At 46.5% G+C, this 23582-nt stretch overlaps 7 protein-coding genes across 8 annotated transcripts; 6 read left to right on the forward strand and 1 right to left on the reverse strand.

Moving 5' to 3' along the window:
- The first annotated feature begins 3830 nt into the window (after positions 1-3830).
- Positions 3831-5050, forward strand: LOC121601471. Its single transcript, XM_041930301.1, has 2 exons — positions 3831-3872; positions 4693-5050. The coding sequence occupies exons 1-2, from the start codon at positions 3832-3834 to the stop codon at positions 4955-4957; spliced, it is 306 nt and encodes a 101-aa protein (XP_041786235.1). The 5' UTR covers position 3831; the 3' UTR covers positions 4958-5050.
- Positions 5051-5591: 541 nt separating this feature from the next.
- Positions 5592-9522, reverse strand: LOC121601470 (CCR4-NOT transcription complex subunit 7-like). Of its 2 annotated transcripts, none has more exons than XM_041930300.1 (5): positions 9149-9522; positions 8685-9058; positions 7720-8532; positions 6217-6472; positions 5592-5991 (listed from the first exon to the last, which is right to left on the reverse strand). In XM_041930300.1, exons 3-5 carry the CDS (start codon positions 8527-8529, stop codon positions 5975-5977), a joined length of 1083 nt encoding a protein of 360 aa, XP_041786234.1. In that variant the 5' UTR covers positions 8530-8532; positions 8685-9058; positions 9149-9522; the 3' UTR covers positions 5592-5974. The 2 variants fall into 2 exon arrangements, with proteins under 2 accessions (XP_041786234.1, XP_041786233.1); XM_041930299.1 differs by having other exon boundaries at positions 5977-6010.
- Positions 9523-10375: 853 nt separating this feature from the next.
- Positions 10376-12033, forward strand: LOC121601466. The gene is made up of 3 exons (XM_041930292.1): positions 10376-10680; positions 11371-11544; positions 11645-12033. Exons 1-3 carry the CDS (start codon positions 10596-10598, stop codon positions 11884-11886), a joined length of 501 nt encoding a protein of 166 aa, XP_041786226.1. The 5' UTR covers positions 10376-10595; the 3' UTR covers positions 11887-12033.
- A 1103-nt stretch (positions 12034-13136) lies between these two features.
- LOC121601469 (zinc finger protein 333-like) lies at positions 13137-20202 on the forward strand. Its single transcript, XM_041930298.1, has 5 exons — positions 13137-13271; positions 13335-13561; positions 19160-19610; positions 19689-19840; positions 19918-20202. The coding sequence occupies exons 1-5, from the start codon at positions 13137-13139 to the stop codon at positions 20129-20131; spliced, it is 1179 nt and encodes a 392-aa protein (XP_041786232.1). The 3' UTR covers positions 20132-20202.
- On the forward strand, positions 15631-19238 carry LOC121601473 (uncharacterized protein K02A2.6-like). The gene has a single exon (XM_041930302.1). The coding sequence runs from the start codon at positions 15631-15633 to the stop codon at positions 18763-18765; it is 3135 nt and encodes a 1044-aa protein (XP_041786236.1). The 3' UTR covers positions 18766-19238.
- A 104-nt stretch (positions 20203-20306) lies between the features above and the next one.
- Positions 20307-21930, forward strand: LOC121601478 (fez family zinc finger protein 2-like). Its single transcript, XM_041930308.1, has 4 exons — positions 20307-20491; positions 20561-21190; positions 21268-21419; positions 21482-21930. Exons 1-4 carry the CDS (start codon positions 20360-20362, stop codon positions 21693-21695), a joined length of 1128 nt encoding a protein of 375 aa, XP_041786242.1. The 5' UTR covers positions 20307-20359; the 3' UTR covers positions 21696-21930.
- A 99-nt stretch (positions 21931-22029) lies between these two features.
- On the forward strand, positions 22030-23480 carry LOC121601480 (zinc finger protein 675-like). The gene is made up of 3 exons (XM_041930310.1): positions 22030-22906; positions 22980-23131; positions 23195-23480. The coding sequence occupies exons 1-3, from the start codon at positions 22307-22309 to the stop codon at positions 23478-23480; spliced, it is 1038 nt and encodes a 345-aa protein (XP_041786244.1). The 5' UTR covers positions 22030-22306.
- Positions 23481-23582: the final 102 nt, after the last annotated feature.

Consider the following 23582-nt stretch of genomic DNA (forward strand, 5'->3'; position numbering starts at 1 on the left):
CCAGCTCGCCGGGTTCTCGGCAAAGCTTATAGATCTGTAATTTTTTTTATACAAAAAATATAAATAATTCGTTTCCTCCACCCAGGGTTCTGCATTGAAAGGAGGAAGCACTGCTAACGAAGCGAATTCTCACCTGCCGCTCTGAAGCTTAACGGGCGCACGGTGTAGAAAACTCCATTACGATCGTTCGTATTCAGCGTCACGGCTGATGATTGATTTGCATATCTTCGTCTTCTCATCAAGCATCCTACAACTCAACTCAACCAAATGGGAAGCGTACACAAACCGCAGAAAACGGCAGCTTATCAAGTGGGAATCCGCTTTGCGCACCGAACAGATGCTTGCTCGGGCTTGCCGCTTGAAAGGAACGGAAGAAATGGAACGGAATCATCAAATCATTTAACAGAAACGTGAAACCTACATGTACTAGCTATGTTTCTATGTGCAATGGGTAGATGTACTTTGTTAGATTCAAATCGACCGAATTGAAGAATTCGATTTCATTGAAACAAGGACGAGTGTACAGTATGAATTGAAATCAATTTGTGTGCAGTCTTCTTTCCCCAATTTACTACAGACTTTATACAATACAAGTTAAACATGGGGATGTACTGTCTCTTAATCTAGACAGTTTTTATTAGTTTTATATAATTAATTATTAAATAATCACCAACATTTGGGAAACAATTCATCAACCTCCAGAAGATGTTCACAAAAACAGAGGAAATCATCATAAATTATGTGCTTTATATTAAATCGTGTAAGTCAGTTCTTATGAGTTTGTCCCTAGTAGAAATCATAATAAATTAGCTCAAGTATTTTCAAATGCAAAATGCAATTTATTGTGCTAAATTCATGTGAAATTGATAAATTATTAATTAAATTTAACTAAACCGTACATTTACCTGCAAATGAAAGTTATCTTAAGAGACATCAATGGACCATTCAAAACCGGTATACTTACTTACTTACTTATCCGGCGCTACAACCGCTTTGCGGTCTTGGCCTGCCTCAGGAGTGTCCGAAACCGCTCACGGTCTCGCGCCTTCGTCTGCCAGTCCGTTATCCCGGCCTTAATGGCGGACGCCTCCACGCCATCTTGCCACCTCAATTTGGGCCTACCACGCCTCCTCTGTCCTTGTGGACGGCCTAAAAAGACTTTACGGGCTGGGTCGTCCGTTTCCATGCGTATAACATGACCAGCCCACCGGAGCCTGGCGAGCTTTATACGCTGTACGACAGTGAGGTCGCCGTACATCTCGTATAGCTCGTCATTATAGCGGCTCCTCCATTGTCCTTCCACACATACGGGGCCTAGTATCCTTCTGAGCATCTTCCTCTCGAACGCAGCTAAGAGGGTTTCGTCAGATTTGGACAGTGTCCATGTCTCATAGGCGTATGTGAGTACCGGTACTATATAGGTACTATATAGTCCCAGCTTCGTCCGTCGCGACAGGTTCTTTGAGGTGAACTGCTTTTTCAGGCTGTAGAATGACCGGTTGGCAGCCAGCATCCTTGCGCGCAACTCAGCTTCCATGCTATTGTCGTTGCTGACCTTTGATCCCAGATAGGTGAATTGTGGGACGACTTCAAAAGTGCGTTCACCTATCTGCACGTCATGCCTACGTAGATTCTGATTATTTGTTGGCGGGCCCGCTGATGTTGCCACCATCAGTTTGGTCTTTGCCTCGTTTATCTGCAATCCGAGGTTCTCTGCCGCCTGCTCGATCCCTTGGTAGGCTTCTGCTACATAGGAGAGCCGCAGACCAATGATGTCTATATCATCAGCGTATGCCAGGATCTGGGTTGACTTATAGAAGATGGTTCCCGTAGTCTCCACCCTCGAGTCACGGATGGCTCTCTCTAGCGCCAGGTTGAATAAGAGACAAGCAAGCCCGTCCCCCTGGCGCAGACCTTTGGTGGTAGCAAAAGGTCCTGAGAGTTTTCCATCCACCCTCACCTGTCATGTGACGTTGGTCATAGTCATTCTAACTAGCCTTATCAGTTTGGCCGGGATTCCAAAAGAGCTCATAGCGTCATACAGTTTTACCCTGGCTATGCTATCATATGCGGCTTTGAAGTCAATGAAGAGATGGTATGTGTCGTGTCTGTATTCAGCCATCTTCTCCAAGATCTGCCGCATGGTGAAGATCTGATCAGTGGTAGATTTTCCGTTTCGGAATCCTCTTTGATAGTTTCCGACTATCTCTTCGACGTGCGGGACAAGGCGATCCTGAAGGATCAGGGAGAATATTTATAGGCGGTATTCAACACCGTAATACCCCTGTAGTTGTTGCAGTCCAACCTATCTCCCTTCTTGTATATGGGGTAGATGATGCCGAGATTCCAATCACAAGGCATCGATTCGCTATCCCACACCTCAGTAACAATTTGATGAATCTCGTTTTCTAGTCGTGCACCTCCATTCTTGACCAGTTCGGCTGCAATTCCGTCGGTTCCGGGTGTCTTGTTATTTTTCAGCCGACGGATAGCCTTTCGTGTTTCTTCTATGCTAGGTGGCAGTAGCATGACACTATCTGCTAGTGGCGCTTCTAGCTCAAAACCGGTATACATATCTTTAAATGTTAAATAATTAATTATGCTATAAGTATTGAAGAATTTGACAACACAGAGTCAGCCAATAGAAATGGAGAAATGTTAAACTGGCCACTGACAGCAACGATTGTATATAATTCAAGAGGAAGAGACTCCTTTAGCTACAATCCTGTCCGGAGCTGAGCCTCAGAGACATCACTAAATTTGTAAATTTTTTTGTGTACATAAAAATCACTTTCGTAACTACTAACATCGCGATTAGTCCTGTGGTACAGCCGTCAAAACGTGAAATCTTATAACATGTCACGCTGCTAGATTAAATCTGGAATCGATCACGACTATTATTACACCAAGTAAAAAGAAAGAAAAATCATTGCCTACTAGCATTATTCGTTAATAAGATCAGCATAATTGAACGTATCTGATCTGACCCAACGAGGTGATCCGCAGTAGGCACATATCTTCCTTATGGAAGCAAAGCCTTCGTCTTGACGGCGAATCCTATCTTTAATCCTTCGTTATCGCCCTTGGGGCACGATACAACAGATCGGGTGTTACAGTTCCGCATTACAACAATTCAAGCGTTGCAGTCAATAAAGAACAGCTTACATTGCCCACTATTTCAAACGGTACAATTCTATACGTCCAATGAAGTCCATCATTCATTCTATCACTCATTCCAGCTACTACTATCTTAACAAGCATCTTTCTTAATAGAAATTCAAACAGAACATTTATCGCCCCGAACAATCTCACAACCATAATGGTTAGTTTTGCTTTCGTGTGCGAAACAATTAACAAACACCACGGCTTTGTTTGGGAAAAGCCATTACTAATTATGTACAGCGCCTTGACACACACTCAACACATTGGTCGTACAAAATAGGTTCCCCATGTTATTAGGATTTCTCCTAACATCGTCTCGCAACACGGTGTAAGCCAATTTAGCAAACCAATCACCATTGGGTGCCATTTTGCAAAGCAGAATAGCAGTCATTTTGTTCCATTTTTGTAAATAGTAAAATGTCGTCCCATCAACTCACGCAACATGGCACAGTGCGTTGAGTTCTATTAGTTTCAATACGAATTGACACACGCCATACCAATTGCTGTGTGCCCCTCGATAAAAAGGGTTTTCCAGCGCGGGCGGTAAATCGAATCACGCTAAAGCGTGTCTGATGCGTTTTCCCGTGGCATACAATCAAGCGCGAAAGACTGCGCCGGTGTAAAGGTAAAACATGGAAAACCCATTAAGCGGAGTGATGGGATAAACGGATGCTGTTTTTAATTTGTGCTCCATACTTTATACTGTGTAGGTGAGTGTTTTTCCCAAACGTATATAGGCTCGTACAGACCCGGGTGCAGGCGAAGTACCCTAATTGGCTGAGTCTAATGAGAGCTGCCGGCGGATGAGGGGTGACGGCAAGCGCACAGCCTGTGGTTACCAGGGATACCACCCGGTGCAGCGGTGCATGCCAATTAGTCTCAGAAATCAGCCCCCAGATCAAAGCAACACAGGCAGGCAAATCGGTGTCCGGTAAAGCCTAACGTTTGGCCAATCAGCATAACAAACCAATTGTAAATATGAATGGAATGGAGAGAGAGATAGAAGCCCCGAATGGAATCAAGTCAAATTGTTGACTAAGCAATACTTTTACTACGACAATGACACCGAACAATCTTTCGAAAAACTCATGTTTTATGCATGTAAAGTAATGAACTAATATCGTTAATGTAAATGATTGTTTAAGCACGGTAGTTCCTTAACTCTCCACAAAAAAACGTTGCATTGCGATTAATTTAGATTGAGAATTACGTACAATGTCTTTTTTATTCTTATTTTGTAAAATCCACGGACCATCTTGTAATTAACAATCCGCGTGTAAATCCTTCCGTATGTAGCAAAGAATATTTAAATTATTTTATAATGTGATATGTACTCCACACTCCTCAGTTTTTCGTATTATATATTTAGTTTAATTAACGTTCATCAAAAGAGAGAATTTTGCAACGATCTATTCCCCTAATTTGACCTTAAAATCACCAACGCTTGACACAATTTTTTGTTTTTTTTGCGTGTTTCATTTTTTGCAATTTTTTCGTAGTCATAAATTTTTGTCTATTGACTATTCTTAGCCCGATCCCGACTCCATCAAAATGGGAACCACTAGTCGGAGTTATCAGGAGTCGTCCAGAGTCGTCCGGAGTCGTCCGGAGTCGTTTGGAGCTGTCTGGAGTCAACCGGAGTTGTTCGGATTCACCTGGAGTTGTTCGGAGTCGGCCGGAGTCGTTAGGAGTCATCCGGAATCGCTCGGAGTCATCCGAAATCGGTTGGAGTCAGAGTCGGCCAGAATCAGCCTTCGAAACAGAGGCCTGTATACGAAGTGCTCGTGCAAAGTGAAAGTCGAAAAACACAACGAAATGAAATGCCTGATCACAAGCACATTGCATCGGACGGCTCGTGTTGACTCCGATCTACTCCGATACCGATCGACTCTGGACGACTCCGAATGACTGTGATTCCAGTCGATTCCGGACGACTTCGAACGACTGCAAACGACTCCAAACGATTCCGGGCGATTTCGGACGACTCCGATGACTCCCGACGACTCAGGAGATTAAAACTCCTAACGACTCCGATGACTCCCGACGACTCGGGGGATTCAGACTCCTAACGACTCCGGCCGACTCCGAACGACTCCAGATGCCTCCAGTCGACTTCGGACTCGGACTCCGAACGACTCCTAACGACTCCGGACGATTCCGAACGATTCCAGATAATTCTGGACCTACCTTCCGGAGTCGGTTTGGAAGTTATCGGAATAGTATCGGAGTCGACTTCGGATTGTTCCCAACTTTACCCATCACTACTACAGACACTGAACGGAGCAACCAGTCTTTCGATATAGCACGAGCGGCTTCAACCCATCTGTCGAGTCCATCGAAGCCGGTAATATTTTACCCGAGACAAAGGATCCAGACCCCATAAACCACGCTTTAGCACCCATTTCAATTCTAAAATGACTTCGTAACGGTTGTTGACAACTGTGTGTGTTTTTTTTTATTATTATTATTACACCTGCTGAATTTTTCGCATTTTCTACACTTAATCACTTTGCAAAGGGTCAAGGTCGTAAACTTTGTATGTCTTATCGTAATCGGTTCGTCTGCAGCAACAAGCACTCCCAAGCGGTGTATGTGTGTGTGTGTGTGTGGGCAGGGAAGGATTTTTTAACAATTCGCGCACGACCACGACGCAACAAGGGATGGCTGATGACCGGCACACGTTGTTCGAATCCAGCGGTGATCGAGTCCGCGAAAAACATAAAGACTGCTCCTCAATCACGGGCGTGCTGTGCTGTGGGTTATGGGATTGTGCGCCTCCTAGACACGGTTCCATACCCTCTCCTGGCTGGCTCTACCGCTCCGGTTTACCTGCAAGAAATAGTACGATCTAAACCGCATGTTCACAAAACCAACGAGAAGAAGTGTCTGTTTTAACGCAAACCAATGGCTCTAACTAGCTCAAAAACGATCAATCGGGGGAGGAGATAGATAGAGTTAGAAAGAGAGAGAAAGAGAGAGGGATAGAGTAAGAGTGATCTGGAGTATCGAGTGCGGGAAGGAGGGAAGGAAGGAATTAATAGCTTAATTGCGTACTATTGCTGTTGTTGTTTGCGCTGTTGCCTCCGGTCGTGTTGCTGTTGCCGCTGTTGCCGCCCGTGCCGGAGGAAGCACCACCGCCGGTACCGCCCGATCCACCCGTACCGCTGTTGCCGCCGCTGCCGGCGCCACCACCGCCGCCGCTTCCACCACCGCCCGGTGCCGAATTGTTGCCGTTCGCGACGAAAGATGTTCCGAGCCCGTACAGATGCCCACAGTACTTGGCATTGTCAATATTGTCCTCAAAGAACATCTACGCGTCCGGTGTGGTTTTCGCGCCAAACCATCGGTCCGGCGGGGAAAGAGAGAAAGAAAGAAAAAAAGAGACAAAGAGTGAATAAAGTGCTACTACCATGAGGTGTGAGGTTTTCTGCCCGCCTGCCCCTTGGATGCCCCACCGGTTAATCCCTACTATATGCTGGTTGTGGATGAGAGCCTCAGGGTAGGAAAATAACACGCGAATTGCATTGCTTGCAGCTGTGCTGGCAGCCGATTCAAATATAAATTCTATTCCAAAGTTCGATAAATTCAACAACATTCCATTTCCTACACGTTTCATCCACACGATCCTGTGTCTCTCTCTCTCTCTCTATCTCTTCTTGCGGCTAGGAGTAAGGAACTCAAGATTTAAACCCAAAACCACCACAACGCAAAAATACGGAGAACCTGTCTCAGTTATCATATTGCCGACTGACCCTTGCTCACATCACGCGGTGAGTAAGGGACGGAGCGGCGTCGAGTGCGAGTTAAGAAACTGTGTGGCGCTGTGAATTACAGGGGTTTTCAGGAGTTCTAGCTGTGGGGCACTTTATTTACTCTTTCCATGTGAAATGAACTTCATATAATGGGAATTGGACTCTATAGCACTCTTGTTGGACAAATCCAATAGGAACAAATCCAAGGAGCCTATTCGAAAAAGGTACCATAGAGTCCAATTTCCATCATATGAAATTACCTTCCCATAAGAAAGAAACAAAAAAGTGTCCCACAACTATGAGAACCCCTGGAAAACTCTGTTTAGTCTACTCTTCACATGGGAGCTTCACCGAGCTACACCAATTGCCACTCTGCAACCAACTGTACACTATTGCACTGTCTAAATTGGCCTACACGCGCCACAGTTCGCCTCCGGCCCGTACACAGCCACATGTCGCGCAAAACCGCTGTAAAATACCGTGATCGGTTGTAGCGTATGCGAAGGCAAGTTATCCGCTTGGCTGGGCATGTGTGCCCGCTTTGTTCGTCCTCCCATCTCCTATCTGCCCTCATCACCCACCACCACCACCACCACCACTTCTAGTCTTCCGGCTTGCGGTGGCACTTCAGCCGCGTATCGATGTGATGCAGCGACTGGCGCAGGCAACGCTCGTACCGATCGGCACAGGTGCACTCAAAGCTCCCGATGCCGCTACTGTTGCGGCTACGGTTCGGGCTGTCACCGTGTTTCGCGTCACCGGCGCTGTGGTCGGTAACGATTGCAAAGCAACCGCTGCTATGTACCTCTCGCATCTTGAAGAACGCCATCCCGGTGAGCAGCGAGTCCGAGCCGGCCTGGTGCTGGGGGCCGACCCGTCGCAGCTCCAGCTGGTCGGCCACCTCCTGCAGGCCGCCCTTGAGATTTTTGCACGACTTCATCAGATACTTCACGTCGTAGATGGTCGGGAAGTAGATCCGCAGCAGCTCGAAAAAGTCGCCCTCCTCCGCCGGCAGGTTCTGGTCGGTGAGCAGCTTCAGCAGGTAGGCAAAGTCGTAGCCGGAGTGGAAGCTGAGCCACTTGATGTTGTCCATCAGCACGATGCCGGACGTCATCAGCAGCTCGGCAAAGTCCTGCGGGTCGATGCCGTCCTCCTCGTGCTTCTTGAACTGGATGCCCGAGTTGAGCAGCAGATCGATCGAGTCCTGCGCGTACATGTCCTCGCTCAGGTTGAACTTGAAGTTGAACTGCCAGGTGGAGAAGCCGGCCGGCGTGCGCCCGTCATCGTCCATGAACGTCAGCCCGAGCTGGATGATGCGCAGCAGGTCCACGTTGCATCGCAGGCTCTGGTACTGGTAGTCGGCCGATGACCGGAACTCACCGACGGGCCGCGCGACCACACCCGGAAACTCCGTGTCCATCGCGACGTAATGGTACTTCTGCACGATCAGCCGTATGGTGCGAAACTCCTCGTCCAGGTTGTGGCGCCACACGTCCCGTATGCCGCACTCCTCGTTCGTCTGCGGATTCATATTGCCGCCACCGCCACTGCCACCTCCACCACCACCACCACCACCGCCGCCGTGACCTCCGCCGCCACTAACCGCCGATGGCATTGCCTAGCGCGCGCCCGGACCGAACAATGGAGTAGAGCAAAAAGGGGATGAAAACTCATCAGTACTTGCACCACAGCCGAAAGAGGACGAGTACACTTGATAGAGTGAGAACACAATCACCGCACAGGTGACTAGATCTCAAGCTTGCCTCTTACCTTTATGCGTGCCTCAGCTTGAAGCAGCTGTTGCGTCCCTCAATCCTTTAAGATGCCTTGCTTTGGGTGCGTGTGCGTTTTGGTACGGGTTTCACGAAAAGAAAAACCTCTGTGGTAACCACCGTGCCGGACCGTTCTCCGGAAATGCTTACGGGCAGGATAATTTCGTCCGGTTCGTCGTTTTTCGGCACTGTAGCTCCGAACCCTCGCGTGACAAACCGGTTCGTTGTGCAATTAATTTGGTGGCCTCCCGGAGGAAATTCAATGGCAACCGCCTGCAATTGTGACCTTTTTGGGTTTTCCGCGTTCAATGTCACACTCAGTCGGATCGGGCTGGATACATCGAGGGTCATAGATTTGTTTCGTTTCGAATGCTACAAGCAAAGGCAAAAACCAACAAACAACAAATAATGCCAAAATATATGAACACACGGAACACAAACAGCGGAACCACTTTTACTTACATGTTGCTAACAAATGATTACAGTACATTGCTTCCTAGTGCCGACCATCAATCGCCATTCTTAGCCCAACGCTTAATGGTGCCAGGTTCTTTTTTATTGCTTTTTTTTTGTTTTCCACTTTCCCACTTCAGCTTTGCGCGGTGTACATCGTTCCTCTCTTCCAAACGGGGCGTTACGATACAGGCTCTGATTCCGTGCTTTTTCTGATTCCTTTCTGTCGAGCCGCACGATACGCAACGCAGACGGATGGATTGATGATGAATCTAACCAGAAACCTTGCAAAAAACACCACGCAAATGCCCTACCAATTGCTTGCGGGTCGTCGAAACGCGATAGTTTTAGCTGCACTGCAACAATGGGGTAGAAAAAAAACGCCGTCAATTGACAGCGCGCTGACATTTCGCCCGGTGGCGTATGGTACGGGGGTAGGACACTTCGACGGGCGCGATGTCGGTTTTCATCGACAAAATTTAAAAACTTTGCAACGTCCAGGTGGGCTTTATTTAAAACATGGATTTTCCTTCTGGAACACGTACATTGTACTCAAATTGTACATTTCTCTATAACCTAACACCGTCAATTTGAACAAATCAGGAAACTATTATAATTATATTACGAAGGAGTATTTGATTTTTATTTTTATTTGATTTTTTATTTATATTTTTAATAACTATTTATTGAACTAAGTTTTGTTTGATGGATATAACTTCACATAAAAACACTTAGGCTGGTGTCATTGCTTTTTCGCATACGATTATATCGGAAGATCTGTTCAAATGTTGTACGGGAATCTCATACAAAAATTTGGCTGACCTTTCGATAAAATCGCATGCGAAAAAGCAATGACACGGGTCTAATACATAATTGCTCCTTAAATATTTGCATTTAAGAAGCGTTTTTTGTTTTGCTATAATTATTGCTTTATTTCGTCCTGAAAACGCGACTTACATTTCGTTCAAATACTATTGACTCCCAAAAAATCTTTCAACTTAAGGAGTACTTTAAAAAAAGGCACATCATATGTGGAATGATCCCGTATAATACGGTACTCCCAGTTAACCTATAACAAACTAAATTTCATTATGTTTTTACGTTAGCTCTATTCACTACTTCAGCCATTGCGTACATCGATTTTCGATGTCGATGTAGGACGCGAGCAATACACCTCGTCTAACTGCTGCTGCAGCTGTTTGACATTTTAATGTTTACATTGGTTTTGCAATAAATTTCACCAGACCACTCCGGAAGGCTTGCGCATGCTCAGAGTGCTCAAAGTAACTTTAGCAGTAAATAAACAATAATAAAACGTTTCGCGCTTGCTTACAAAGCTCCGGAAGCTTATCAAACTCCCGCGCTCACTTTAGCCATCCGATTTGCAGCATTGCAAACGAGTCATCAATACGCAAAACATAGTTCAATCAATTAGGACGGTGACACGTATTGAGTGATGTTTCATAGGAATGGATCGTTTCACGCTTGGTTTGCATCGATTACATTGCTTTTGCTATCAACGGAGATTGCAATTACAAACGGTGAGTTAATTCAACGAAATAACAAAGATCCTTTCCGGGTCTGCAAATCTTCCAATCAACTAAGTTTCTATTCTATCAAACAAAATATATAAGCTTTCTCGCTCTGGCACATAAAAAATCCTATCTGGCAGAGTGAGCACGCCTGTGTGTTTCGCTGGACTAGGATGTCATTCAGCCAATAACAGTGGATCCTCTTTCTACGAGTTCAGTTATACTCGTTATACGAAAAACTTTACTTTATGAGAAAGGCTTTATACTAAAAATTTTAATCAAAAACGTAACAAGCTCTTTGATAAATCATGTTATTTTTATGTATATTGTACATATTTTGTGTATTCCGTTTAAAATAGAAGAAAATATGGAAAATATTAAACATAAATCATAAAAAAGGTGTCCAAATATTGCATATCCTAGAAATTGTTACGTCGTGCCTATAAAAACAATGATTTCATAGTAACGAGAACTTGTTTGTGACAGGCCAATATCCGATGGTGAATGTAACGCTTACGGCAAGCCCACTTCCTTGAACAATGCCTGAAGGTCACTGTGGCTTGTGATCACTTTCAGAATGTCGCGTGCAACGAGAAACGTTTGCTGAAGCATTACGATCCCTGCGATGTAGATTTTAGAACCAACCAAAAAAAAACACAATTCAAGAATCGTCGTTTTTTTCTTTATTACTTTCCCTAGCCCTGCTGAAACGATGTTACCAATGTCGATCCCGGAGCGAGCTTGGCAGCTGTAAAGATCCGTTCCTGTTCAATGCTACACAGAGCGAAAACGAACGTGGCGTATCGGCAGTGCCGTGTGCGTCTGGCTGGTGCGGCAAAGTAATCGAAGGGATGGGCTCCTTTCGCGAAGATGGTATGTTTAAAACGAAATTAATTGTAATATTGATCAATTATTAAGAATCCCGTTCTGATCCGATCCGATAACACCTAACTTGCTTTACTCTTTCTAACAGATTATGATATGGCTACCCAGCGAATGTGCGTCCAGCGTGGCCCTTCGGACTCTGAGGATCGTTGTGCGTACACCGTCTATAACTACAAAAAGGTGTACATGTGCTTTTGCCAAGGCGATCTCTGCAACGCAGCCAACCGACTCAATGCCAGCCATCGTTGGGTGAGCCTTTCCAGTGGCACCGTGATATTTTCGCTTGTATTTTGGAAGTTGTACTTATCTCAAATTTCACAAATGGTATAATCAATAGTGATCGTGATATCCATCCATTTATGTGCTAAGTTGAAATGTATTATTACTCATGACATTCCATCTTTTTTTTTAAATTAAGCGACCGATCTGTTGTTGACATCAATACTCAAAATACATCTATTTTACTTTTTATTTCAATCATTCGTATCACGCTTTGCATTGCTTTCCGAAACCCTAAATAAGAACCCTGCTAAAAATACAAAAACATAACTTAGAGTGTCCTTGATTTGGATAAATTGGTAAAGCTCAAAAGCAATGAATGAATAGCGATTGCTGCAGTGCTGGCCGCTCAGTATGACTCATCAAGTGTCGTAATACCAGGTTAATCACCAGTTTTTGTGAATACACTCTACATGATGACTCTCTTCTCTTCTCTGGCAAAACAATCGATGTCGGTCAAGGGCTACCTGTATCACTAGTGGGCTTGGCTTTCAGTGATTGATGTGTCCATAGCAGGACAGTCAGTCCTACGCATGATAACTAACTGTTTAATAAGCAAATTGAAAACATCTGTCATTTAAATAATGTTGGTCAATTAGGTTTTTTTTTTCTAAATTTCATTGAAACTGTTCTTGTTCTTTAGATATTCTAATAGAAGCATTTTAACTTTAACGTAACGTAAATAAGTCAATTAAAACGTCTTGGAACTACATGCTCAAGAATCTACCATTTTACCTTTAAGGTCGTAAAATCTGGTTTTAACAAAATTGATATGTTTGGACCATCTCTTCTTCTTTGGCTCAACAACCGATGCCGGTCTAGGCCTGCCAACCCACTTGTGGCGTTGGCTTTCAGTGACTTATTGATTTCCCCCCATAGCAGGATAGTCAGTCCTACGTATGGCGGCACGGTCTATTTGGGGCTTGAACCCATGACGGGCATGTTATTAAGTCGTACGAGTTGACGACTGTACCATGAGACCGGCTCTATGTTTGGACCATAAGTTGTACTAATTGAATTCTTGGTTAATCGAATTAAATTTTTTAAAAGTGTTACAAAAATCTACTTTAAGTCACATGTAGCTTATAAAATATTTATTTAGAGGCCAAATCACCAAACTTTATTCTAAATTGTATACGTTTTCGGAACATATTTACCCCGTAAATGTTCATTTTATCGACTCTCTTCGTCGATCGGAATGTAAACAACGGGGCTCGTCTAACTACTTCGGCAGCTCATTGACATTGTGATTGTTTACCTTATTTTTGCTAACGCCTCTGCCAGTGAATTATGAAATTAGTATGGATGATTTACGCAAATTTTCGACCGTTTGTCGGTTTTGTTTGAGTAAAGAACACGAACAATTCGTTACCATCAGTGAGATTCTTTCCTCTTCACTTACCGTCGAGCTCATTGGACTGTTTACTGGGATAGAGGTCAGTATGATCCGGTTTCTTTTGTTCTAATGATTAACAAAACATATATTGTTCGTTTTATAGCTTGAAACGGCAAACCCCGTACCGTATGTAGTGTGTGGGAACTGTAGAGACATCCTGAATCAATCGGTCCAATTCCGCCACACTTGCGTTAGTAATGATGCACTGTTTAGAGAATTGGTTTCGCAGTGCACTATTCCCTCGGGCAACAGTAATGATGAAACCGAGGCACGGTCGAAGCAAAAGGATACCGGCTCGATTGAGATTGAAATTATGTGCCTAAAGGATGCATGTGTGGCGACCACGTTATAGCCTCACCACAGTCCGGAGCTGACGTCAACCGTCAATTCAAAATATCGAACACTCTAATTCGAACACTCTAATTCGAACACCCTAATTCAAGCACCCTAATTCGAGCAACATTATTCGAGCACCCTAATTTGAGCAATAGTTACCAACTTAACCAGACTAAACTATTTCCCGTTAAAAAGATTATAAAAAGCCGTCGTTCCCACCACGCATTCTCTTCTCTTTTCGTTCTCATCCGCTAGTGGACGTGCTCCCGTAACTGCGTAACGCGTGATAAAGACATTATAAAAAATTGTATTTTGTGACATCTTGGGAATCCAAAATAAAAAAGTGGTCTACCCACGAGGTAGCCAAAACTGGTGACCCCGACGTGATTCCCGAGATTCCCCGATCGACAGATTCATCATCGGCCCGCTTTCGCCTTTCCCCGCTGCGCGCTTCCCGTTCGCCCCGGTCCGTCAACGCCGCGAGTAAAATCGGTACGTGTAGTGTGTGTCAAGCGTCGCCGAGTGTCGTTTTTTTTTCGCAAGGACAAAAACCGTGTTCGATCGAGTTTCCGCGCGTGCATAAAAGTGTCGCGAGTGCCCTTCACGCCCGCGTGTACATAAGTGTCGCGAGTGCCCTACATGCCCGCGTGTGCATAATCGTCGCGAGTGCCCTACACGCCCGTGTGTGCGTAATCGTCGCGTGTGTCCTTCACGCCCGTGTGTGCGTAAGTGTCGCGAGTGTCCCGCACCGAGTGCATTGTTCTCCAAACGCACCGACGTATTTCCCTTGCATCGTGAACCAGCATCGCTACAGAGGATCGAGCCGCGGGTTACATCGCCGTCCCCAAAGAGAAGGAAGAGCAACGACGCCATCGTTCCAGCCCGGACAAAAGAAAGCGCTTCTTGTAAAGCCGTTGACTGCCGCCATTGTGCACGTTCGACGCCATTGACAGCCGCCATTTTTGTCTCGCTGAAGTAAGTCCAACTCCCGACTACCACGTCATTTCTTTTGTTCTCGCTTCTCGTGAAACCACGTGCTCGCAAGCGAATAAAAGATGATGCAACATAGTCCAGAACGTCAACCCGCTCCCCAAGCGGCAACGCACGATGCACCCCCGGTGAACACGGAGAGAACTGGCACGTCCCAAGCAACAAATGCCATGACAGGAGCAGAAACGGCAAGTGATCCTCGAGTGGAAGCAGCACAAGCCGTTCGACTGAGTGTACCCGAAATGGACCTGCACAATTTGCCTGCATACTTTTGTGCACTGGAGCATTGGTTCGCCGCGACCGGAATCACCGCCAAAATGGACCATAAGCGCTACCACGTATTGATGGCCCGAATTCCTCTTCGAGTGTATAACGAGATCCAGCCGATAATCGAGAATGTACCTGCAACGGAACGGTACAATTACATCAAGCGGAACATCCTCCAGCATTTTGGGGAATCCCAACGTAGCCGCCTCCATCGTCTCCTATACGGCATGGACTTAGGGGACCGCAAGCCATCCCAGCTGCTAGCTGAAATGCACCGAGCCTCCAGCGACACGTTGGCCAGTACGCTCCTCACCGACCTTTGGATCAACAAGCTTCCGCCACATGTGCAATCGGCCGTCGTTGCTGCACCCGGAAGTGTAACTGAGAAAGCTGCCGTCGCCGATACTATGGTGGAGTGCCTGTCCGCATCCAACAACACCAGTGTGCACCATGCCGTAGCCGGGGTGCACACCACCCCCAACGATTTCGAGCAACGCATTTCGCGCCAGGTGGACGAACTCACACAGCAACTTAACGACTTCATCACAGAGTGTCGTAACCGTGACCAACCCCAAAGTCGACCGCGCCCACGTCCACCAGTGTCATCTCGTGTCGGTACAGAACCATCTGAAGGAGAGTGCTACTACCATCGACGTTACGGGACAGCCGCCCGGACCTGCCGCCAGCCCTGTTCGTTTCCAGCCCCTGTCAGCCGGCGCGTCGGCCAGCCGTCGTCTTCAGCCTGAGGATACGCAGGAGATATCGGATCGCAGGTGGCTACCATCTCACCTGTGAGCAGTCGGTTAATGGTGATCGACCGACGAACTAACCAGCGTTACCTGATCGATACTGGTGCCGATGTCTCCGTGTTACCGAAGCCAGCCAACTACACCCCTCCGACGCCGTCCACCATGCGACTGTTTGCAGCCAACGGTACTCCGATCATGGTATTTGGTGAGTCCCTCCGTACACTTGATTTTAGTTTACGCCGCCGCTTTGTGTGGAATTTTATTATCGCGGACGTAAGCTCTGCTATCATTGGAGCGGACTTTCTTCGCCATTACCATCTTTTAGTAGACCTTCGACAGCGCTGTTTGGTGGATGCCCAAACCAACCTACGTGTGCCAGGACTTCCGGATACCACTCGACAAACCGCCGTCAAGGTGTGCGACGCAAATTCACCGATGGCCGACCTGCTGAACGAGTTTCCTACACTCATCACAAACTCACCGGGTGTGCGGATGCAATCCGAGGTGGTACATCGTATCGAAACAACGGGTCCTCCAACTTTCGCCCGTTCGCGTCGTCTTCCACCCGACAAGTACCAAGCAGCCAAAGCAGAATTCGACTCCCTCGTGCAGCTAGGAATTTGCAGACCGTCCAGTAGCAGTTGGGCCAGCCCGCTGCATATGGTGAAAAAGGCTGATGGTTCCTGGCGTCCGTGCGGTGATTATCGGTCCCTCAACGCGCGTACCACACCTGACCGGTATCCATTGCCTTATCTACAAGACTTCACGATGCAACTGGGAGAAAAAACCGTTTTCTCAAAGGTGGATCTACAGAAAGCCTACCACCAGATCTCCATCCATCCAGAGGACATCCCGAAGACAGCGATCATCACTCCTTTCGGCCTGTTTGAGTACGTGACGATGCCCTTTGGATTACGCAGTGCGGCGCAGACGTTCCAACGGCTAATCCACGATGTGCTACGCGGCTTGAACTTTGTGTTTCCCTATATCGACGACATTATAGTGGCCTCGAAGACACCAGAAGAACATCGCGAACACCTGCGACTGCTATTTGCTCGCCTCACGCAGCACGGCTTGACCATCAACCTTGCGAAGTGCGAGTTTGCCCAGCCTGAGATCTCCTTCCTGGGACACCGTGTTACGTCTGCAGGCATCCTACCACTGGAAGAGAAAGTCGACACCATACGTCAGTTCCCGAAGCCAAACACTGTCATGGAGCTTAAGCGATTTTTGGCGATGATCAACTTCTACAGGCGCTTCATCCCCCACGCGCTGCGAGCACAAGGACCGCTCCTGGAGATGATTCCCGGCAACAAACGGCGAGATAAGTCATCGTTGACGTGGACCCCAGCTACCGACACGGCCTTTGAAGACTGCAAACGGCAACTTGCACAAGCTACCATGCTGGTACACCCTGTACCATCCGCCGAACTATCACTGTGGTGTGATGCTTCCGATTTCGCTGCCGGCGCCGCCTTACATCAGGTCATCGACGGGCAGATGCAGCCGCTCGGTTTCTTCTCCCGAAAGTTCGACAACGCACAGCGCCGATATTCCACGTACGATCGCGAACTAGCAGCTGTTTACTTGGCCGTCCGGTATTTTCGTCATCAGTTGGAAGGACGCTCTTTCCATATTTACACGGATCATAAACCGCTGGTTTATGCTTTCCGCCAGTCGCTGGATAAGGCCTCTCCTAGACAAGCACGGCACCTTGACTTTATTGGTCAGTTCACCACCGACATCCGACATGTTGAAGGCCAGGAAAACGTCACTGCCGACTTGCTGTCCCGAATCGAACCCATCCAGTCATCAACATCCATCGACTACGAGAAATTGGCCGAAGACCAGACCCGAGATCCCGAGCTCGCCGACATCCTCAGCGGGAAAACAGGGACGGACCTGGTCCTTCAACGAGTTCCAATACCTGGCAGCAGCAAGGATTTGTACTGCGATTGCCCCGCCGGCATCATTCGTCCGTATGTCACGAAACCGTTTCGTCAACAACTACTACGCGCGGTTCATCAGATGAGTCATCCCGGAGCGAAAACTACCACGAAGCTGATGACGGAGAGATTCGTCTGGCTGAACATCCGCCGAGATACGCGAGATTTCGTCCGCCACTGCTTAGCGTGTCAGGCTACGAAGGTGCAACGCCATACCCGCAGCCCTCTAGGACGCTACCCATTACCGGATGCTAGGTTCGCACACATCAACCTGGACCTGGTTGGACCGTTTCCGATCAGCAATGGACATCGTTACTGCCTCACCATCATCGATCGCTTCACACGCTGGCCAGAAGCTATTCCCATCCCTGACATAACATCAACGACTGTAGCCGCAGCCCTACTCAGTGGATGGATAGCTCGCTTTGGCGTTCCATCGTTCATCACCACGGATCAAGGCAGGCAGTTCGAGTCGACGCTTTTCGCGGAGCTGAACCAGTTACTGGGCATCAAACATCTACGCACAACGGCTTATCATCCGCAGGCCAACGGCTTGATAGAACGATGGCACCGCACGCTGAAGGCAGCTATTTGTACCAAAAACACCGCTCATTGGACCGACCACCTTCCCATCATACTCCTTGGATTGCGCACAGCGTACAAAGACGACATCAAAGCTTCGCCAGCAGAGCTGGTTTATGGAAGCACGCTAAAGATCCCAGCGGAGTTTTTTAATAGCAGCCCGATGACCAGCCTGCCAGACACCACCGAGTTCACCAAGTTGCTTAAGTATGCCATGAACACCATTCGCCCAACACAAACGGCCTGGCATGACAAAGCAACACCCTTCGTCCATTCGGATCTTCGGACATGCAGCCACGTTTTCGTCCGGAATGACACCGTCCGCCCAGCCCTTACCCCGCCGTACCAAGGGCCTTACAAGGTGCTTAGGCGTAGTGACAAGTCATTCGAAGTCCTGATCAACGAGAGGGCAACTAACATCTCTATTGACCGCCTGAAACCGTGCTACTCACTCCAGCAACCCGAGCCAGTGACACAGCTTACGCCACCATCTGCAGCAGAGTATACGCCACCACCACCAGCGCTACCACCACCAGCTTCACCACCATCAGCGCCACCACCACCAGCTTCACCACCACCGACAGAGCCGTCACCTCCGAACGACTTCTCGACCGGAGTTACGCGTTCACAGCGACGTGTCATCATCCCCGTTCGTTACCGGTAACTCCAGTCTAGCAGGGGAGCACTGTGGCGACCACGTTATAGCCTCACCACAGTCCGGAGCTGACGTCAACCGTCAATTCAAAATATCGAACACTCTAATTCGAACACTCTAATTCGAACACCCTAATTCAAGCACCCTAATTCGAGCAACATTATTCGAGCACCCTAATTTGAGCAATAGTTACCAACTTAACCAGACTAAACTATTTCCCGTTAAAAAGATTATAAAAAGCCGTCGTTCCCACCACGCATTCTCTTCTCTTTTCGTTCTCATCCGCTAGTGGACGTGCTCCCGTAACTGCGTAACGCGTGATAAAGACATTATAAAAAATTGTATTTTGTGACATCTTGGGAATCCAAAATAAAAAAGTGGTCTACCCACGAGGTAGCCAAACATGTAAGGAGCGCAACGGTTTGAGCCAAGATCTAACCGAAGTGTCTTTAAATGATTTGGAAGGACTCGAGGAACAATCCGACGAAACTCTTATTAGCGACGAGGCTAACGAAAAGAGAAACAAAAATGAAAGGCAGTCAGAAAGCCTTACACCGTGCACAACAACCACAGCAGTTGTGTCAAGTAAAATACAAAACGAAGGAACTGGCACGACCAAATTCAAAAAACAGCTATGCGTCACGTGTGGCAAACTGGTGCGCAATCTGTCATACCACGTTCGTATTCATACGAACGAGCCAACACTGTACGCTTGTCCACACTGTCCCACACAAATGAGAAATCAGTCGAATCTCGCACGCCATATACAAGCGGTACACTTGAAGAAAATTGTAAAATCCTGCGAACCGTGCGGGAGGGGTTTTGCTCACATCAACTCGTACAATGCGCACATGGTAAGAAAACCACGCTGTCAGAACTAGGAACTAACATTGAACTTGTTTGAACATATTCTTGCCTTTCCAATTCGCTAGCGATCACGCCACGGCATGGGTGAACCGTACAAGTGTGAAATATGCTCGAAAACGTTCAGACAACCTAGCGGCTACAAAAAGCACATTTCCTCCACACACACTAACGAACGGAACTTTCCATGCGCGATCTGTGGTAAACCGTTCAAGGATAAGTAAGTTCTGGCTGCTGCACCGTTTTTCTAGTGCAATATATGTAACAGCTTAACGAAACTTCTGTTGCATTTCACAGGCAAGCGTTGAAGCTACACGAAAGTGTGCATTCCACTGATCGGCCGTACAGTTGCGCGATGTGCCCGAAGCAATTCAAAAGTTTAAGTGCCAGAAGGACACACGAGCTGACCCATGTCGGGGTCGTGTTTCCGTGCTCGTTATGTGCTAAATCCTATCAGTACAAATCTCTGCTTAATGCACATGTAAAGAAACATCATTCCGAAGCCTCTTGAGAGCAGAAACAACGTAGATCTTTTGTGAAAGGTTTTGAAATAAACGAAAGAAAATTTGAATTTTTTACTAACCACCCTGTAAATAATTAGCTGTCACAGCAAGCTTGTAGTGACGTTTCTTCACAGCTGTTGGTGGTTGTTTACAAATAATTTACCTAGATGCGGGAGATATTTTAGTGAACTGTTGCGCTGTGCTGTCCTTGCTGTATTATTCCCTTTTACTGCATCATGGTGAATATAGTGCTTTGTATTTCCAACATTTGTCGGCTTTGTTTGGGCGAAGATGATACAATTCCCGCATCGGACGTTATGAATTCCTCCCTTACTAAGGAACTCATAGAAATGTTCACCGGCATTCAGGTATGATTTAGCCTCTAGCCTGCACATGATGTTTCGAGTAATTGTTTTGCCTTTCCGATGGTTCTACAGATTGACCCAGCAGGGACACTAGCGTACGCGATTTGTTTGCACTGTAAAGCTAGCCTACAGCGTTCGGTTGAATACCGTGACGCATGCCTCAACAATGACATACTGTTTAGGCAATTGTTTTTCTCAAAAGCCAAATCTATCAACGATCACACCGAAGAGACCAACTATAGCGCCAAAACAATGGTGTGGGATTCAGAACCGATTGAATTTATTAATCCAGCTACAGAAACCACACCGCTTGATGTAGAGGACGGTGATCAATCATCCTTCGAACAGTCGTGCCCGGAATTTGAACCAGAACAAAACGAAAGTCCCAATCCAGAATCGGTTGCAGCTTGCAAACTGGAAAACACCAATGAGCCGGAAGAAGCTCCCCAAAAACCGGGCCGTAAGCGAGCAAAACAGAAACAGCTGTGTGTGTTATGCGGCAAAACAGTCACCTACTTAGCACGACATCTTAATAGCCACACCAAGAACAATACCTACAGTTGTCCCCATTGCTCCCAGGCGCTTACGGACCATTCCAACCTAATGCGTCACATACGAGCGGTGCATCAGAAAAAAGTAATCATGTTCTGCACACCGTGTGACCGGGGATTTACGAGTAAAAATTCGTATGATGCACATATGGTAGGTCGGGGACGTAGAGTTGTTGCTTTGTAATCGTCATTTTTTAAATTGAATTTCTGTTCTTTACTGTTCTTTAGCGTGCGCAGCATAGCGTAGGAGAGCCTTTGGAATGTGAAATTTGCTCGAAAACGTTCAAACAACTGAGCGGCTACAGGAAGCATATAACGCTATTTCACAAAAACGAACGGAACTTTGGCTGTACGGTTTGTGGCAAGCTGTTTAAGAGCAGGTCGGTAGGCACCTACGTTTGCTTTCTTTAAATCCCGCTAATCTGTTTACTTTTACAAACAGACAAACACTTCAGCACCATGGAACGGTACACTCGTCGAGCCGGCCCTACGCGTGCGGGATCTGTTCGAAACGATTTAAAAGTCAATTTGCACGATCTACACACGAACTAGCACACAGTGGGAACATTTTCCCATGCTCGGTCTGCGATAAATCGTATCGCTACAAGTCACTGCTTAGCCAGCACGTCAAAAAAGTACATCCTGAGAATTGTTGAATCATTTTCATTATTGTTAGTCTTTTACATTCAAATTCAAATTCAAATCGAACTGTAATTGCGCATTTAAGAGGATTTTGTTCCTGATTTAAATAATTAAATGATGAAATTAAAACCATGCTGATCCGCTATGGCCGCCTCTTTCCCGCCAAATCCATCGACCGTTGAAATGGATTCGAAAATGCAAACAATAAAAAAAAATAAACCGGCAGCATGGCACGCTGCGTCTTAAGAACCACCCTGTCGTCGTGTTTGACATATCTCAGCTGGGGCATTGTTGTTAAACAAATTTATTTCCGTTCGAGATGGTGCACACTCTACGCAAAAAACTAAAATTTGTCGGCTTTGTTTGTGCGAAGAGCTGGACATCCTAGTTCCTGCCAAGAATGTATTTGATTCTTTGCTTACATCGGAAGACGTGGAACGTTTTACCAGTATACAGGTTTGTTTTGCACGTTGGTTTGTCTACGATCTTCAATTACACCTTCCTTTGGATGCTTTAGATTCCAACCGATGACAATGTACCTTACGTGATCTGCACCGACTCGAACCGGAGCAGGCATCGGAACCGTACAGCCAAAGTTCCGTTCGTTTTTGTGAAATAGCGTTATATGCTTCCTGTAGCCGCTCAGTTGTTTGAACGTTTTCGAGCAAATTTCACATTCCAAAGGCTCTCCTACGCTATGCTGCGCACGCTAAAGAACAGTAAAGAACAGAAATTCAATTTAAAAAATGACGATTACAAAGCAACAACTCTACGTCCCCGACCTACCATATGTGCATCATACGAATTTTGCTGCACTCCCATTTCTAGTCAGCTGAGTGTGCCAAAGTCGGCTGCTTCGAAAGCCGTTCGGTCAACCAAAAGCAAGCAAAATAAACCCACGAAAGCTACAACAACACCTCTAACAACGCAACAAGATGGTGTTTCAGGTACACAACAAGTACATGAAAGTACATTGCATCTTGATTGGCCGTATTTCACGAAACGTCTGTGTAACATATGTGGCCAGATGGTTACCAACTTGAAGCGTCACATGTTGAGCCACACCAAAAAAGCAATGTACGCTTGTCCACACTGTTCCACGAAACTGACTGATGGCTCCAATCTCGTGCGCCACATTAAGTCAGTTCATAAGAAAATGAGCGTTAAAACGTGTGAAATATGCAAGAAAGGATTTACGTATCAGGTCACCTACAACCAGCATATTGTAAGTCCTCTACTAGCATATTAAAATGGGGAAATTTGTTCAGCGTGTATGATAAAAAAAACTCCATTCATAGCTCACCACGCACGGTATCGGAGAAAAATTTGAATGCAAAATGTGCCTTAAACAATTCAACGGGAAGAGTACATTAAAAGATCATATCAACCGGATACACAGCTCACTAAGAAAATACGAATGCAAGTTTTGCAGCAAGCAATTTAAAACGAGGTTGGTTTGAAAGGCGGAAGAAAGCAATAGCAAAAGCAATAATATCATTCGTTCCTCTTTCAGTCGAGATCTAAGACACCACGGTCGAGTACATTCCGAAAACTGGCCGTATGCCTGCAGCATCTGTCCGAAGCGGTTTAAGAGCAGCTTCGCACGCAATACCCATCAACACACCCACACAGGTGTTAGATTTTCCTGCCAGCACTGCGATAAATCCTATCCATATAAATGCCAGCTTAGCATACATATGCGAAAGCTTCACCCGGAGTCGGTTGCCGAAAACACGGACGGATTCGTTGGAGTTAAAATTCAAAAAAAAAACTGGCAGCACGGTACTAGTGATGGGTAATCTTAGGCGGAGTCATGGATCAACTCCGATTCCGGATCAGTTCGGATCAGTCCGGATCCATCCGGATCAATCCGGACTATTCCGTTCAGGTCGGAACAATCT

Source organism: Anopheles merus, unplaced genomic scaffold (assembly GCF_017562075.2).
Source record: "Anopheles merus strain MAF unplaced genomic scaffold, AmerM5.1 LNR4000097, whole genome shotgun sequence".
Taxonomy (NCBI): Eukaryota; Metazoa; Arthropoda; class Insecta; order Diptera; family Culicidae; genus Anopheles; species Anopheles merus.

What these genes read in the sequence shown, in the direction of transcription:
- LOC121601471 (XM_041930301.1), top strand. Translation starts at nt 3,832, where the DNA reads ATGCTGTTTTTAATTTGTGCTCCATACTTTATACTGTGTAG. An exon ending in CCATACTTTATACTGTGTAG is followed by an intron (nt 3,873 to 4,692) that starts GTGAGTGTTTTT and finishes GACTATTCTTAG; the next exon opens with CCCGATCCCGACTCCATCAA.
- LOC121601470 (XM_041930299.1), bottom strand. Translation starts at nt 8,529, where the DNA reads ATGCCATCGGCGGTTAGTGGCGGCGGAGGTCACGGCGGCGGTGGTGGT. An exon ending in CGTTCTTCAAGATGCGAGAG is followed by an intron (nt 6,473 to 7,719) that starts GTACATAGCAGC and finishes CCGGACGCGTAG; the next exon opens with ATGTTCTTTGAGGACAATAT. An exon ending in CGCAAACAACAACAGCAATA is followed by an intron (nt 6,011 to 6,216) that starts GTACGCAATTAA and finishes CATGCGGTTTAG; the next exon opens with ATCGTACTATTTCTTGCAGG.
- LOC121601466 (XM_041930292.1), top strand. Translation starts at nt 10,596, where the DNA reads ATGTTTCATAGGAATGGATCGTTTCACGCTTGGTTTGCATCGATTACA. An exon ending in GGAGATTGCAATTACAAACG is followed by an intron (nt 10,681 to 11,370) that starts GTGAGTTAATTC and finishes TACTTTCCCTAG; the next exon opens with CCCTGCTGAAACGATGTTAC. An exon ending in GGGCTCCTTTCGCGAAGATG is followed by an intron (nt 11,545 to 11,644) that starts GTATGTTTAAAA and finishes TCTTTCTAACAG; the next exon opens with ATTATGATATGGCTACCCAG.
- LOC121601469 (XM_041930298.1), top strand. Translation starts at nt 13,137, where the DNA reads ATGGATGATTTACGCAAATTTTCGACCGTTTGTCGGTTTTGTTTGAGT. An exon ending in GACTGTTTACTGGGATAGAG is followed by an intron (nt 13,272 to 13,334) that starts GTCAGTATGATC and finishes TTCGTTTTATAG; the next exon opens with CTTGAAACGGCAAACCCCGT. An exon ending in ACTCGTACAATGCGCACATG is followed by an intron (nt 19,611 to 19,688) that starts GTAAGAAAACCA and finishes CCAATTCGCTAG; the next exon opens with CGATCACGCCACGGCATGGG.
- LOC121601473 (XM_041930302.1), top strand. Translation starts at nt 15,631, where the DNA reads ATGGTGATCGACCGACGAACTAACCAGCGTTACCTGATCGATACTGGT.
- LOC121601478 (XM_041930308.1), top strand. Translation starts at nt 20,360, where the DNA reads ATGGTGAATATAGTGCTTTGTATTTCCAACATTTGTCGGCTTTGTTTG. An exon ending in ATTCGTATGATGCACATATG is followed by an intron (nt 21,191 to 21,267) that starts GTAGGTCGGGGA and finishes ACTGTTCTTTAG; the next exon opens with CGTGCGCAGCATAGCGTAGG. An exon ending in GGCAAGCTGTTTAAGAGCAG is followed by an intron (nt 21,420 to 21,481) that starts GTCGGTAGGCAC and finishes TTTTACAAACAG; the next exon opens with ACAAACACTTCAGCACCATG.
- LOC121601480 (XM_041930310.1), top strand. Translation starts at nt 22,307, where the DNA reads ATGCTTCCTGTAGCCGCTCAGTTGTTTGAACGTTTTCGAGCAAATTTC. An exon ending in TCACCTACAACCAGCATATT is followed by an intron (nt 22,907 to 22,979) that starts GTAAGTCCTCTA and finishes CTCCATTCATAG; the next exon opens with CTCACCACGCACGGTATCGG. An exon ending in AGCAAGCAATTTAAAACGAG is followed by an intron (nt 23,132 to 23,194) that starts GTTGGTTTGAAA and finishes TTCCTCTTTCAG; the next exon opens with TCGAGATCTAAGACACCACG.